This window comes from Hoplias malabaricus, chromosome 6, assembly GCF_029633855.1.
Source record: "Hoplias malabaricus isolate fHopMal1 chromosome 6, fHopMal1.hap1, whole genome shotgun sequence".
NCBI classification, from domain to species: domain Eukaryota; kingdom Metazoa; phylum Chordata; class Actinopteri; order Characiformes; family Erythrinidae; genus Hoplias; species Hoplias malabaricus.
In genome coordinates, this window is record NC_089805.1 from 45342908 (window position 1) to 45358694 (window position 15787).

At 50.0% G+C, this 15787-nt stretch overlaps 1 protein-coding gene across 1 annotated transcript in view; it reads right to left on the bottom strand.

The window, feature by feature from the left end:
* Positions 1-250: 250 nt before the first annotated feature.
* ldlrad4a (low density lipoprotein receptor class A domain containing 4a) overlaps positions 251-15787 on the bottom strand; it is a 37968-nt gene continuing 22431 nt past the window's right edge. Inside the window, 3 exon segments of the mRNA XM_066674978.1 lie at positions 251-2347; positions 2464-2517; positions 3488-3642. Of these exon segments, the coding sequence (XP_066531075.1) occupies positions 1820-2347; positions 2464-2517; positions 3488-3642 (737 nt within the window). The 3' untranslated portion in view covers positions 251-1819.

Below are 15787 nucleotides of genomic sequence, written 5' to 3' on the forward strand. Positions count from 1 at the left end.
TTTAAGTAATTGCATGAATCATGGCACTCGAATTTTGGATCTGGTTTTGTTAAGAAAACATTTGTTCTTGTGCACAGATCTTGATAAGTGTAAAAAAATAATAATAATAATAATCCTATAAATCTGCGCGGTCTCTCCAGCGAATCCGTGACGACGCTTGATTAATTTAAATAAGGAAAACAGCCTTACAAAACCAAACAAACAAACAGACTAAAAAGTAGCCAACGAGCCCCGAGCATCCACATCCGCCTGGGGCCCGCAAAGAGTTCCAGCAAAAAACAAACAAAAAATTATACAAAAGAGACTTTAAGCTTGGTTCCTTGATGATTTTTCAAAATTGTTCATCTTGTGCAAGTGAGCGCTCAGAGGGAAGCCACGCCCACTCACACTGTGGGGGCGGAGTCCGGCAGCCCCGCCTCTACCTTGCCCCCTCTGTGCCTGTCACAGACCTCTGAAGTCATGTGGTCATACTGTAGTCGGAGTCATGCCCATATAAGGAGTTCCGGGTCTTCTTTGGATTCCTCTGTAACTGAAATGACTGCCATCGCCCCCCTGTGGTCAACGGTACAGCTCCAAACCACATGATTTTATGATCATTTCTCTGAATTTCTAAGAGGGGAAAGATGAATATTGCTGTATCCAGGTCAGCGTTGGGTTTAGTGCTAATGAGCACTATGTAGTATTTTTACTTTAAAATGACAGCTTCAAAATCATTGTGACGCACCACTGAGCGGTAACAGGGAGAACAGAGCCTCCGTCTTTGCTACTCTGGGCTATGTATCTAAACTGTACTATGTATCTTTTAGAAGAGGGTAAGAAACCAATCACCGCCTCCCTTCCCCTTGATTTCAGGACAGTGCTGTAAAAGTGAATTACACTCTGCAACTGTAGGGGGAGCTTAGGAGCAAACAACCCCAACTAACACTCACAAAGCTTCGCTCTCGGTGCTGGTAGCTTGTATGCAGCAAAATTTATATTTCTACCAATATTTAGTAGAATGTAAAGGCCAATTCGAACAGAGCAATATTTTCGCACGAAAAAAACAGATGCTATTTTTAACGTCCGTTGCAGTTTTTGTCTCAGCTCTGAAATCACGGGAAGACGCTGGAAGAAGAAGAAGAAATTGATTGAGTCGGAGTGATACTGAATTTGTAATTTTGCTGTAAACGCTGCAGATAAACGACACACGAGTCTTCAGAACGACGAGTTCAGCATGGTTTCTGAAGCTGGGTGAGTTTGAGGTTTTACGTCTGTGTGTTGCTCCTAATTAAAAGAGATTATATTTTCTGTAACCGCTACAGTTTAGTACACAGTGTATTTTAAGATTTTAATTGTTTTTTTAATCTTTTGTTCCGAAAACACATTTACAAACAGGACGAGCTGTTCAGCCGCCATCTTCCTGATCATTTGTTTGGTCTGTAACCATGACAACGGCGCACTGATTGGTCGATCTGATTTTAACCTATCCGTCAAACGCAGAAAATAGAACAGGTTCTAACTCAAAATCTAACACAGCGTCACAGTCCGTCAGTTTCAGACTCAGTGTGAAGGACACCGTTAATATACGTGTGTTAGTTTTCCAAATTTGACATGCGTTTTTTTCATCCATAAAAATGAGACTGGGCATGAAAAGATCCCCAGATAATAACGGCCCTAAGACCAAAAGTATCCGGTCTTGGAACAGTTTTGTTTACATCAGATCAACCACTTTCAATCTCATTCATTTCCGTCAGAGAGAGACCCATCAAAGACCCTGGAACTCCATATATGGGCATGACGTGGGCCGCGGGGCACGGCACGACTCCGGCGGTCTTTAAAGTCACACTGGTTTTTCTCGTCTGTCCTTCGTCTGCTTTGCGGACGCGGCCGTGTTTGTGCTTGCGGCGGAGCTGCTCGCTGTCCTCTGATTGGACGGCGGTGCGTTATTGCTGTGCTGGTGCAGGAAAGGGGCGGAGCCTGGGCAGGACTGAGCGATGACCTCGCTGTAGGTGGGCGGCGGCCCTTCCATGCGGGAGGCGGATGCGCTCTTGCCCGAGTGGCTGCTGGGCGGCTGGGGGCCGGCCCTGTGGGAGTAGGCGTCCATTAGGTCGCTGGCGAAGATGGTGCGGTTGGGTGGGGCGCGGACGGAGGCGCGACTCAGCTCCAGCTGCTGCTCGGGGTCCCGCAGCTGCAGCGTGCAGGGCCCTTTGTACGGCCGCAGCTCCTCGCCATCCGACAGGCAGATGGTGGGAGGCAGGTCAATGTCCTGCTGCAGCGGCGGGAATGTGGGCTGGAAGCGGCACAGTCGGTCCCTCTGCAGAAACGTGGACGGGGCGAAGCGCTCCCCGAACCTCGGGCCGTACATCAGCTGGAGACGGAGAGGAGAAACACGGGGTGAGGAGAGAGCAGACGGTAACTATTCTAAACCACACACACACACACGGCTCAACATATATTCTGTTGGACACTCACTTCCACACGTACCTCAGAGGATCCTTGTTGTGTCACCAGACTGTCTGTGGGCCATGCACAACCATCCTGAGAACACACACACACACACACACACACACACACAGCATAAGAAAATACATTCCAACTCAAAGAGTAACAAAGCTTTTAAGAAGAATGTGGCCGTGTGAACAAAGCCACAGGAGAGGGCACAATGTGAGGACTGCGGAGGGGACAGAGCAGAGGGATGTGGAAGGAGGCGAGGATGGGGACGAGCACGGGAGCGAGGACAGGACGAGGATGGGACGAGGATGGGATGAGTATGGGATGAGTATGGGGGTGAGCACAGAGGCGAGGAAGGGGAGGACGGGGCGAGGATGAGACAAGAACGGACAGAAGGACGAGGGCAAGACATCGACAGAAAAATGCAATTGAGGAAAAATAATCAAAGGAAATAAAATGAGGAGTTTTTCAGGAACTTTCAGCTTCAGAGAAAAAAAACTGACCCTTATTTATTTATTGTCTCTTTAAATCTCTCTCCATCCCCTTATTTTCTCACTCTGTCCATCTCTCCCTTTCCCTCCCACTTTATTCTTCCGCCTAATTCACTCTCCCCTCATCTTTCTCCTCCCTCATTCCACTTATTCTCTCCCTCTCTTTCTTTACCTCTCTGTTTCCCTCATGGTTGCTTCTCTTCCTCCACCAAGCTGTCCTCTCTCTCTCTCTCTCTCTCTCTCTCTCTCTCTCTTTATCTCTCTCTCTCTCTCTCTCCCCCCCTCTCTCTCTCTCTCTCTCTGTATCTCTCTCTCTCTCGTTCTCTCTCTTTCTCTCTCTCTTTCTCTCTCTCTCTCTCTCTCTCACACACACATTCCCCTCCTTTCTCTTCTCCCACCTCTCTTCCACTTTTTGAAACTAACTGAACCTGTCTTTCTCCATCCCCCTCTCTTTTTATCCCAATTCCTTTTTATCTCTCTCTCTCTCTCTCTCATTACTGAATATATTATGGAATATGATCAAAGAAAGACATATTCACACACACACACACGTGTCTCTCTCCTACCGGCTGTATGTTGGTGTTGCGCTGGTGGGCGTGGCTCTGGCGGCTGAAGAAGGCCCAGGCTGAAAGCCTGTAGTGGTTCAGCAAACAGATGATCACTACTACCATCACAGTCATCACCACAATTATGATTATTATCTGAACAAACTCCAGTTCAGCTGCAGGAGAGAGAGAGAGAGAGAGAGAGAGAGAGATACAGAGAGAGAGGGGGGGAGAGAAAGAGAGAGAGAAAGAGAGACAGAGAGAGAGAGAGACAGAGAGAGAGAGAGAGAGAGATAGAGAGATATATACAGAGAGAGAGATACAGAGAGAGAGAGAGAGAGAGAGGGGGGAGAGAGAAAGAGAGAGAGAGACAGAGAGAGAGAGAGAGATAGAGAGAGGGGGGGAGGGAGAGAGAGAGACAGAGGGAGAGAGAGAGAGAGGGATACAGAGACAGAGAGGGTTAACATCACTCAAAAATGATAACAGCAGTACACTTTGATGCCTGTATTTCTCCTGAACCGAAGGCCAACAGTCTCCGCTCGTCTGGGAACATTGCTGTGGGGCATTTGATGGTGAGATCGTGTCCTGATGACAGATCATTAGATTCTGGATCCCAAACACTCACTCCATCACTGCAGAGAACACAGGTCCACGGCTCACAGTCCAGCCTCTGCTTTGACTTACACTCGAGCAGCTGCTCCACAGCATCGCGTTTCATTTCATGCAGTTTTCTACAGAGACTGTGAACCCTGTGCACAATGGGGGCGGTTTACCGTGGTGTTTTAGAGGTGTCCACAAACTTTAGGACACCAGTGTTTCTGAGAAACAAGAAGTGCAATATATACAGTGAATAAACGTGAATGAATAAGGAGTAAAAGAAGACGACATCAGGCCTTCAGACCCCACCAAACTGAAAATAAAACCAGGAAAAAGCCCATGTTTAAAGATCCTTGTGGTCATTAATAATACAAATAATATAAATATTTAAAAAGTGTGAGACACAAAAACAGCGCCGTCCAATCAGCTGCTTGTTTCTGTGCGCTTCATAGAGTCCGTGTTGTGTTTCTTGTTCTTTACAGAGTGTGAGACTGGTCTAAATCTGTCTGCAGTGCTGAATATGTCCTGTTTAAAGTCTTAAAGACAGTACAATGACATCAGGACTACGACTCTAGACGAACACGACAGAGGACCTGCGCAGACTTCACACCAGCCGCGGTGAGGGTTAGGCATGATTTCCTTTTTCGAAAGCAGACAAAAGGCACGTGAAAACATGCCGGGTAATGATGTCTTCAGCCCGAGACTCTGTGTGTGTGTGTGTGTGTGTGTGTGTGTGTGTTGTTCATTCCTCCCACCAGGGGGCAGTAAAGGCCCCAGTCTGAGGCTGTAGTCTGCAGTTGGATTATCTACAAAAATGTTCCACTGAGACAGAGGTGGGGGATGAGGACGGAGAGAAGGAAAGAGAGACAGAAAGAGGGAGACAGAGATGGGGAGAGAGAGAGAGAGAGAGAGAGAGAGAGAGAGAGAGCGAGAAAGAGAAAGAGAGAGATCTTGTTTCTCTTATGTAACAGCGCTATAGTAATAGTAGAGAATTCCTATAGGGATTAATACAGTTTACTACAGGATACTGCAGCATGTTACAGAGCACTATAATATGACAACACACACACACACACACACAGAGAGAGAGAGAGAGAGATCTTGTTTCTCTTATGTAACAGCGCTATAGTAATAGTAGAGAATTCCTATAGGGATTAATACAGTTTACTACAGGATACTGCAGCATGTTACAGAGCACTATAATATGACAACACACACACACACACACACACACAGAGAGAGAGAGAGAGAGATCTTGTTTCTCTTATGTAACAGCGCTATAGTAATAGTAGAGAATTCCTATAGGGATTAATACAGTTTACTACAGGATACTGCAGCATGTTACAGAGCACTATAATATGACAACACACACACACACACACACACACAGAGAGAGAGAGAGAGAGAGAGAGAGAGAGAGCAGACAATAAGGTTTTATTCTCAGTTTTTTTGGCATTCAATCTACGCAGAAACAAAAAGATAGAATTATATCACACACTCTGTAGGCGTGCTGTGGAATCGAGGGGCTGTGTGTGTGTGTATTAGAGGGGAACGAGAGGTCAGCAAGTCTGAAACACGCTGAAACACGCTCTGCTACAGAGCTATGACTTCATATTCTGTGAACCGCCACTAACACAGTGTCACTGGAGGAGAACAGTCCTGCCCTGATCTGCTCCACCCACTAACTGACACTCATCCCTAGGGAAGTGGTGTCCTACCCTCCTGCAAAAGTTACATAGTGCATTCTCTGCAGTGCTGAGCCCAGAGTAGCAATAACAGAGGCTCTGTTCTCCCTGTTACAGCTCGGTGCAGCATCACAGTGATTTTGAAGCTGTAATTTTAAGGTACAAATAAAACAGTGCTGCTTGAGTCTAATGTTAATTCGGAGTAAAGTCAGTGGATAGATTTTAAACCAATTCTCAATAAAAGGTTAGTGGTTTTCCTCTGATTTTATCTAAGAACAGTATGTGTTTTTATAAAAATAACATGCCTTCGTTTAAAAAATTTAGAATCATGAGATTCCTACATTTCCTCACACCTTCACACTCCACCCAACAACCAAAACACACACAAACAGCTTCATTTAGAACTGTGTACAACACACAACAGAAAACATCCCAAATACATCACACTCTTTCACACACTCACCCAGTCACTCACACACTCACCCAGTCACTCACTCACACACACCTGTGGACAGTGTCACACACTCACCCAGTCACTCACACACTCACCCAGTCACTCACACACTCACCCAGTCACTCACTCACACACACTTGTGGACAGTGTCACACACTCACCCAGTCACTCACACACTCACTCAGTCACTCACTCACACACACCTGTGGACAGTGTCACACACTCACCCAGTCACTCACACACTCACCCAGTCACTCACACACTCACCCAGTCACTCACACCTGTGGACAGTGTCACACACTCACCCAGTCACTCACACGCTCACCCAGTCACTCACACACTCACCCAGTCACTCACACACTCACACATGTGGACAGTTTCACACACTCACCCAGTCACTCACACACTCACCCAGTCACTCACACACTCACCCAGTCACTCACACACTCACCCAGTCACTCACTCACACACACTTGTGGACAGTGTCACACACTCACCCAGTCACTCACACACTCACCCAGTCACTCACACACTCACTCAGTCACTCACTCACACACACCTGTGGACAGTGTCACACACTCACCCAGTCACTCACACACTCACCCAGTCACTCACACACTCACCCAGTCACTCACACCTGTGGACAGTGTCACACACTCACCCAGTCACTCACACGCTCACCCAGTCACTCACACACTCACACATGTGGACAGTTTCACACACTCACCCAGTCACTCACACACTCACACCTGTGGAAAATGTCACACACTCACCCAGTCACTCACACCTGTGGACAGTTTCACACACTCACCCAGTCATTCACACACACACACACCTGAGGACAGTTTCACACACTCACCCAGTCACTCACACACTCACTCACACACACCTGTGGACAGTGTCACACACTCACCCAGTCACTCGCACACTCACCCAGTCACTCACACACTCACACCTGTGGACAGTTTCACACACTCACCCAGTCACTCACACACTCACCCAGTCACTCACACACTCACACCTGTGGAAAGTGTCACACACTCACCCAGTCACTCACACCTGTGGACAGTTTCACACACTCACCCAGTCATTCACACACACACACACCTGAGGACAGTTTCACACACTCACCCAGTCATTCACACACACACACCTGAGGACAGTTTCACACACTCACCCAGTCAGTCACACACTCCCCCACTCACTCACACCTGTGGACAGTTTCACACACTCACTCAGTCATTCACACACACACACACACACCTGTGGACAGTTTCACACACTCACCCAGTCACTCACACACTCACCCAGTCACTCATACACTCACCCAGTCACTTGCACACTCACTCAGTCACTCACACACTCACCCAGTCACTCACACACACACAAACCTGTGGACAGTGTCACACACTCATCCAGTCACTCACACACTCACACCTGTGGACAGTTTCACACACTCACCCAGTCATTCACACACACACACCTGTGGACAGTTTCACACACTCACCCAGTCATTCACACACACACACACACCTGTGGACAGTTTCACACACTCACCCAGTCATTCACACACACACACACCTGTGGACAGTTTCACACACTCACCCAGTCACTCACACACACACCTATGGACAGTTTCACACACTCACCCAGTCACTCACACACTCCCCCACTCACTCACACCTGTGGACAGTTTCACACACTCACTCAGTCATTCACACACACACACCTGTGGACAGTTTCACACACTCACCCAGTCACTCACACACTCACTCATACACTCACCCAGTCACTTGCACACTCACTCAGTCACTCACACACTCACCCAGTCACTCACACACTCACCCAGTCACTCACACCTGTGGACAGTTTCACACACTCACTCAGTCATTCACACACACACACACCTGTGGACAGTTTCACACACTCACCCAGTCACTCACACACTCACCCAGTCACTCATACACTCACCCAGGCACTCACACACACACACCTGTGGACAGTTTCACACACTCACCCAGTCATTCACACACTCACACCTGTGGACAGTGTCACACACTCACCCAGTCACTTGCACACTCACTCAGTCACTCACACACTCACCCAGTCACTTGCACACTCACTCAGTCACTCACACACTCACCCAGTCACTCACACACTCACCCAGTCACTCACGCACTCACCCAGTCACTCACACACTCACACCTGTGGACACTTTCACATACTCACCCAGTCACTCACACACTCACCCAGTCACTCACACCTGTGGACAGTTTCACACACTCACCCAGTCACTCACACACTCACACCTGTGGACAGTTTCACACACTCACCCAGTCATTCACACACACACACACCTGAGGACAGTTTCACACACTCACCCAGTCATTCACACACTCACCCAGTCACTCATACACTCACCCAGTCACTTGCACACTCACTCAGTCACTCACACACTCACCCAGTCACTCACACACACACACCTGTGGACAGTGTCACACACTCATCCAGTCACTCACACACACACACCTGTGGACAGTTTCACACACTCACCCAGTCATTCACACACACACACCTGTGGACAGTTTCACACACTCACCCAGTCATTCACACACACACACCTGTGGACAGTTTCACACACTCACCCAGTCATTCACACACACACACACCTGTGGACAGTTTCACACACTCACCCAGTCACTCACACACTCCCCCACTCACTCACACACTCACACCTGTGGACAGTTTCACACACTCACTCAGTCATTCACACAAACACCTGTGGACAGTTTCACACACTCACCCAGTCACTCACACACTCACCCAGTCACTCATACACTCACCCAGTCACTTGCACACTCACCCAGTCACTCACACACTCCCCCACTCACTCACACCTGTGGACAGTTTCACACACTCACTCAGTCATTCACACACACACACCTGTGGACAGTTTCACACACTCACCCAGTCACTCACACACTCACCCAGTCACTCATACACTCACCCAGTCACTTGCACACTCACCCACTCACTCACACCCGTGGACACTTTCACACACTCACCCAGTCACTCATACACTCACCCAGGCACTCACACACACACACACCTGTGGACAGTTTCACACACTCACCCAGTCACTCACACACTCACTCAGTCACTCACTCACACACACCTGTGGACAGTGTCACACACTCACCCAGTCACTCACACACTCACCCAGTCACTCACACACTCACCCAGTCACTCACACCTGTGGACAGTGTCACACACTCACCCAGTCACTCACACGCTCACCCAGTCACTCACACACTCACCCAGTCACTCACACACTCACACATGTGGACAGTTTCACACACTCACCCAGTCACTCACACACTCACCCAGTCACTCACACACTCACCCAGTCACTCACACACTCACCCAGTCACTCACTCACACACACTTGTGGACAGTGTCACACACTCACCCAGTCACTCACACACTCACCCAGTCACTCACACACTCACTCAGTCACTCACTCACACACACCTGTGGACAGTGTCACACACTCACCCAGTCACTCACACACTCACCCAGTCACTCACACACTCACCCAGTCACTCACACCGGTGGACAGTGTCACACACTCACCCAGTCACTCACACGCTCACCCAGTCACTCACACACTCACCCAGTCACTCACACACTCACACATGTGGACAGTTTCACACACTCACCCAGTCACTCACACACTCACCCAGTCACTCACACACTCACACCTGTGGAAAATGTCACACACTCACCCAGTCACTCACACCTGTGGACAGTTTCACACACTCACCCAGTCATTCACACACACACACACCTGAGGACAGTTTCACACACTCACCCAGTCACTCACACACTCACTCACACACACCTGTGGACAGTGTCACACACTCACCCAGTCACTCGCACACTCACCCAGTCACTCACACACTCACACCTGTGGACAGTTTCACACACTCACCCAGTCACTCACACACTCACCCAGTCACTCACACACTCACACCTGTGGAAAGTGTCACACACTCACCCAGTCACTCACACCTGTGGACAGTTTCACACACTCACCCAGTCATTCACACACACACACACCTGAGGACAGTTTCACACACTCACCCAGTCATTCACACACACACACCTGAGGACAGTTTCACACACTCACCCAGTCAGTCACACACTCCCCCACTCACTCACACCTGTGGACAGTTTCACACACTCACTCAGTCATTCACACACACACACACACACCTGTGGACAGTTTCACACACTCACCCAGTCACTCACACACTCACCCAGTCACTCATACACTCACCCAGTCACTTGCACACTCACTCAGTCACTCACACACTCACCCAGTCACTCACACACACACAAACCTGTGGACAGTGTCACACACTCATCCAGTCACTCACACACTCACACCTGTGGACAGTTTCACACACTCACCCAGTCATTCACACACACACACCTGTGGACAGTTTCACACACTCACCCAGTCATTCACACACACACACACACCTGTGGACAGTTTCACACACTCACCCAGTCATTCACACACACACACACCTGTGGACAGTTTCACACACTCACCCAGTCACTCACACACACACCTATGGACAGTTTCACACACTCACCCAGTCACTCACACACTCCCCCACTCACTCACACCTGTGGACAGTTTCACACACTCACTCAGTCATTCACACACACACACCTGTGGACAGTTTCACACACTCACCCAGTCACTCACACACTCACTCATACACTCACCCAGTCACTTGCACACTCACTCAGTCACTCACACACTCACCCAGTCACTCACACACTCACCCAGTCACTCACACCTGTGGACAGTTTCACACACTCACTCAGTCATTCACACACACACACACCTGTGGACAGTTTCACACACTCACCCAGTCACTCACACACTCACCCAGTCACTCATACACTCACCCAGGCACTCACACACACACACCTGTGGACAGTTTCACACACTCACCCAGTCATTCACACACTCACACCTGTGGACAGTGTCACACACTCACCCAGTCACTTGCACACTCACTCAGTCACTCACACACTCACCCAGTCACTTGCACACTCACTCAGTCACTCACACACTCACCCAGTCACTCACACACTCACCCAGTCACTCACGCACTCACCCAGTCACTCACACACTCACACCTGTGGACACTTTCACATACTCACCCAGTCACTCACACACTCACCCAGTCACTCACACCTGTGGACAGTTTCACACACTCACCCAGTCACTCACACACTCACACCTGTGGACAGTTTCACACACTCACCCAGTCATTCACACACACACACACCTGAGGACAGTTTCACACACTCACCCAGTCATTCACACACTCACCCAGTCACTCATACACTCACCCAGTCACTTGCACACTCACTCAGTCACTCACACACTCACCCAGTCACTCACACACACACACCTGTGGACAGTGTCACACACTCATCCAGTCACTCACACACACACACCTGTGGACAGTTTCACACACTCACCCAGTCATTCACACACACACACCTGTGGACAGTTTCACACACTCACCCAGTCATTCACACACACACACCTGTGGACAGTTTCACACACTCACCCAGTCATTCACACACACACACACCTGTGGACAGTTTCACACACTCACCCAGTCACTCACACACTCCCCCACTCACTCACACACTCACACCTGTGGACAGTTTCACACACTCACTCAGTCATTCACACAAACACCTGTGGACAGTTTCACACACTCACCCAGTCACTCACACACTCACCCAGTCACTCATACACTCACCCAGTCACTTGCACACTCACCCAGTCACTCACACACTCCCCCACTCACTCACACCTGTGGACAGTTTCACACACTCACTCAGTCATTCACACACACACACCTGTGGACAGTTTCACACACTCACCCAGTCACTCACACACTCACCCAGTCACTCATACACTCACCCAGTCACTTGCACACTCACCCACTCACTCACACCCGTGGACACTTTCACACACTCACCCAGTCACTCATACACTCACCCAGGCACTCACACACACACACACCTGTGGACAGTTTCACACACTCACCCAGTCACTCACACACTCACTCAGTCACTCACTCACACACACCTGTGGACAGTGTCACACACTCACCCAGTCACTCACACACTCACCCAGTCACTCACACACTCACCCAGTCACTCACACCTGTGGACAGTGTCACACACTCACCCAGTCACTCACACGCTCACCCAGTCACTCACACACTCACCCAGTCACTCACACACTCACACATGTGGACAGTTTCACACACTCACCCAGTCACTCACACACTCACCCAGTCACTCACACACTCACCCAGTCACTCACACACTCACCCAGTCACTCACTCACACACACTTGTGGACAGTGTCACACACTCACCCAGTCACTCACACACTCACCCAGTCACTCACACACTCACTCAGTCACTCACTCACACACACCTGTGGACAGTGTCACACACTCACCCAGTCACTCACACACTCACCCAGTCACTCACACACTCACCCAGTCACTCACACCGGTGGACAGTGTCACACACTCACCCAGTCACTCACACGCTCACCCAGTCACTCACACACTCACCCAGTCACTCACACACTCACACATGTGGACAGTTTCACACACTCACCCAGTCACTCACACACTCACCCAGTCACTCACACACTCACACCTGTGGAAAATGTCACACACTCACCCAGTCACTCACACCTGTGGACAGTTTCACACACTCACCCAGTCATTCACACACACACACACCTGAGGACAGTTTCACACACTCACCCAGTCACTCACACACTCACTCACACACACCTGTGGACAGTGTCACACACTCACCCAGTCACTCGCACACTCACCCAGTCACTCACACACTCACACCTGTGGACAGTTTCACACACTCACCCAGTCACTCACACACTCACCCAGTCACTCACACACTCACACCTGTGGAAAGTGTCACACACTCACCCAGTCACTCACACCTGTGGACAGTTTCACACACTCACCCAGTCATTCACACACACACACACCTGAGGACAGTTTCACACACTCACCCAGTCATTCACACACACACACCTGAGGACAGTTTCACACACTCACCCAGTCAGTCACACACTCCCCCACTCACTCACACCTGTGGACAGTTTCACACACTCACTCAGTCATTCACACACACACACACACACCTGTGGACAGTTTCACACACTCACCCAGTCACTCACACACTCACCCAGTCACTCATACACTCACCCAGTCACTTGCACACTCACTCAGTCACTCACACACTCACCCAGTCACTCACACACACACACACACCTATGGACAGTTTCACACACTCACCCAGTCACTCACACACTCCCCCACTCACTCACACCTGTGGACAGTTTCACACACTCACTCAGTCATTCACACACACACACCTGTGGACAGTTTCACACACTCACCCAGTCACTCACACACTCACCCAGTCACTCATACACTCACCCAGTCACTTGCACACTCACTCAGTCACTCACACACTCACCCAGTCACTCACACACTCACCCACTCACTCACACCTGTGGACAGTTTCACACACTCACTCAGTCATTCACACACACACACACCTGTGGACAGTTTCACACACTCACCCAGTCACTCACACACTCACCCAGTCACTCATACACTCACCCAGGCACTCACACACACACACCTGTGGACAGTTTCACACACTCACCCAGTCATTCACACACTCACACCTGTGGACAGTGTCACACACTCACCCAGTCACTTGCACACTCACTCAGTCACTCACACACTCACCCAGTCACTTGCACACTCACTCAGTCACTCACACACTCACCCAGTCACTCACACACTCACCCAGTCACTCACGCACTCACCCAGTCACTCACACACTCACACCTGTGGACACTTTCACATACTCACCCAGTCACTCACACACTCACCCAGTCACTCACACCTGTGGACAGTTTCACACACTCACCCAGTCACTCACACACTCACACCTGTGGACAGTTTCACACACTCACCCAGTCATTCACACACACACACACCTGAGGACAGTTTCACACACTCACCCAGTCATTCACACACTCACCCAGTCACTCATACACTCACCCAGTCACTTGCACACTCACTCAGTCACTCACACACTCACCCAGTCACTCACACACACACACCTGTGGACAGTGTCACACACTCATCCAGTCACTCACACACACACACCTGTGGACAGTTTCACACACTCACCCAGTCATTCACACACACACACCTGTGGACAGTTTCACACACTCACCCAGTCATTCACACACACACACCTGTGGACAGTTTCACACACTCACCCAGTCATTCACACACACACACACCTGTGGACAGTTTCACACACTCACCCAGTCACTCACACACTCCCCCACTCACTCACACACTCACACCTGTGGACAGTTTCACACACTCACTCAGTCATTCACACACACACACCTGTGGACAGTTTCACACACTCACCCAGTCACTCACACACTCACCCAGTCACTCATACACTCACCCAGTCACTTGCACACTCACCCAGTCACTCACACACTCCCCCACTCACTCACACACTCACACCTGTGGACAGTTTCACACACTCACTCAGTCATTCACACACACACACCTGTGGACAGTTTCACACACTCACCCAGTCACTCACACACTCACCCAGTCACTCATACACTCACCCAGTCACTTGCACACTCACCCACTCACTCACACCCGTGGACACTTTCACACACTCACCCAGTCACTCATACACTCACCCAGGCACTCACACACACACACACCTGTGGACAGTTTCACACACTCACCCAGTCACTCACACACTCACACCTGTGGACAGTGTCACACACTCACCCAGTCACTTGCACACTCACTCAGTCACTCACACACTCACCCAGTCACTTGCACACTCACTCAGTCACTCACACACTCACCCAGTCACTCACACACTCACCCAGTCACTCACGCACTCACCCAGTCACTCATGCACTCACACCTGTGGACACTTTTACATACTCACCCAGTCACTCACATACTCACCCAGTCACTCACACCTGTGGACAGTTTCACACACTCACCCAGTCACTCACACACTCACCCAGTCACTCACACACTCACCCAGTCACTCACGCACTCACACCTGTGGACACTTTCACATACTCACCCAGTCACTCACACACTCACCCAGTCACTCACACACTCACACCTGTGGACAGTTTCACACACTCACCCAGTCACTCACACACTCACCCAGTCACTCACACCCGTGGACACTTTCACACACTCACCCAGTCACTCATACACTCACCCAGGCACTCACACACACACACCTGTGGACAGTTTCACACACTCACCCAGTCACTCACACACTCACACCTGTGGACAGTGTCACCCACTCACCCAGTCACTTGCACACTCACTCAGTCACTCACACACTCACCCAGTCACTT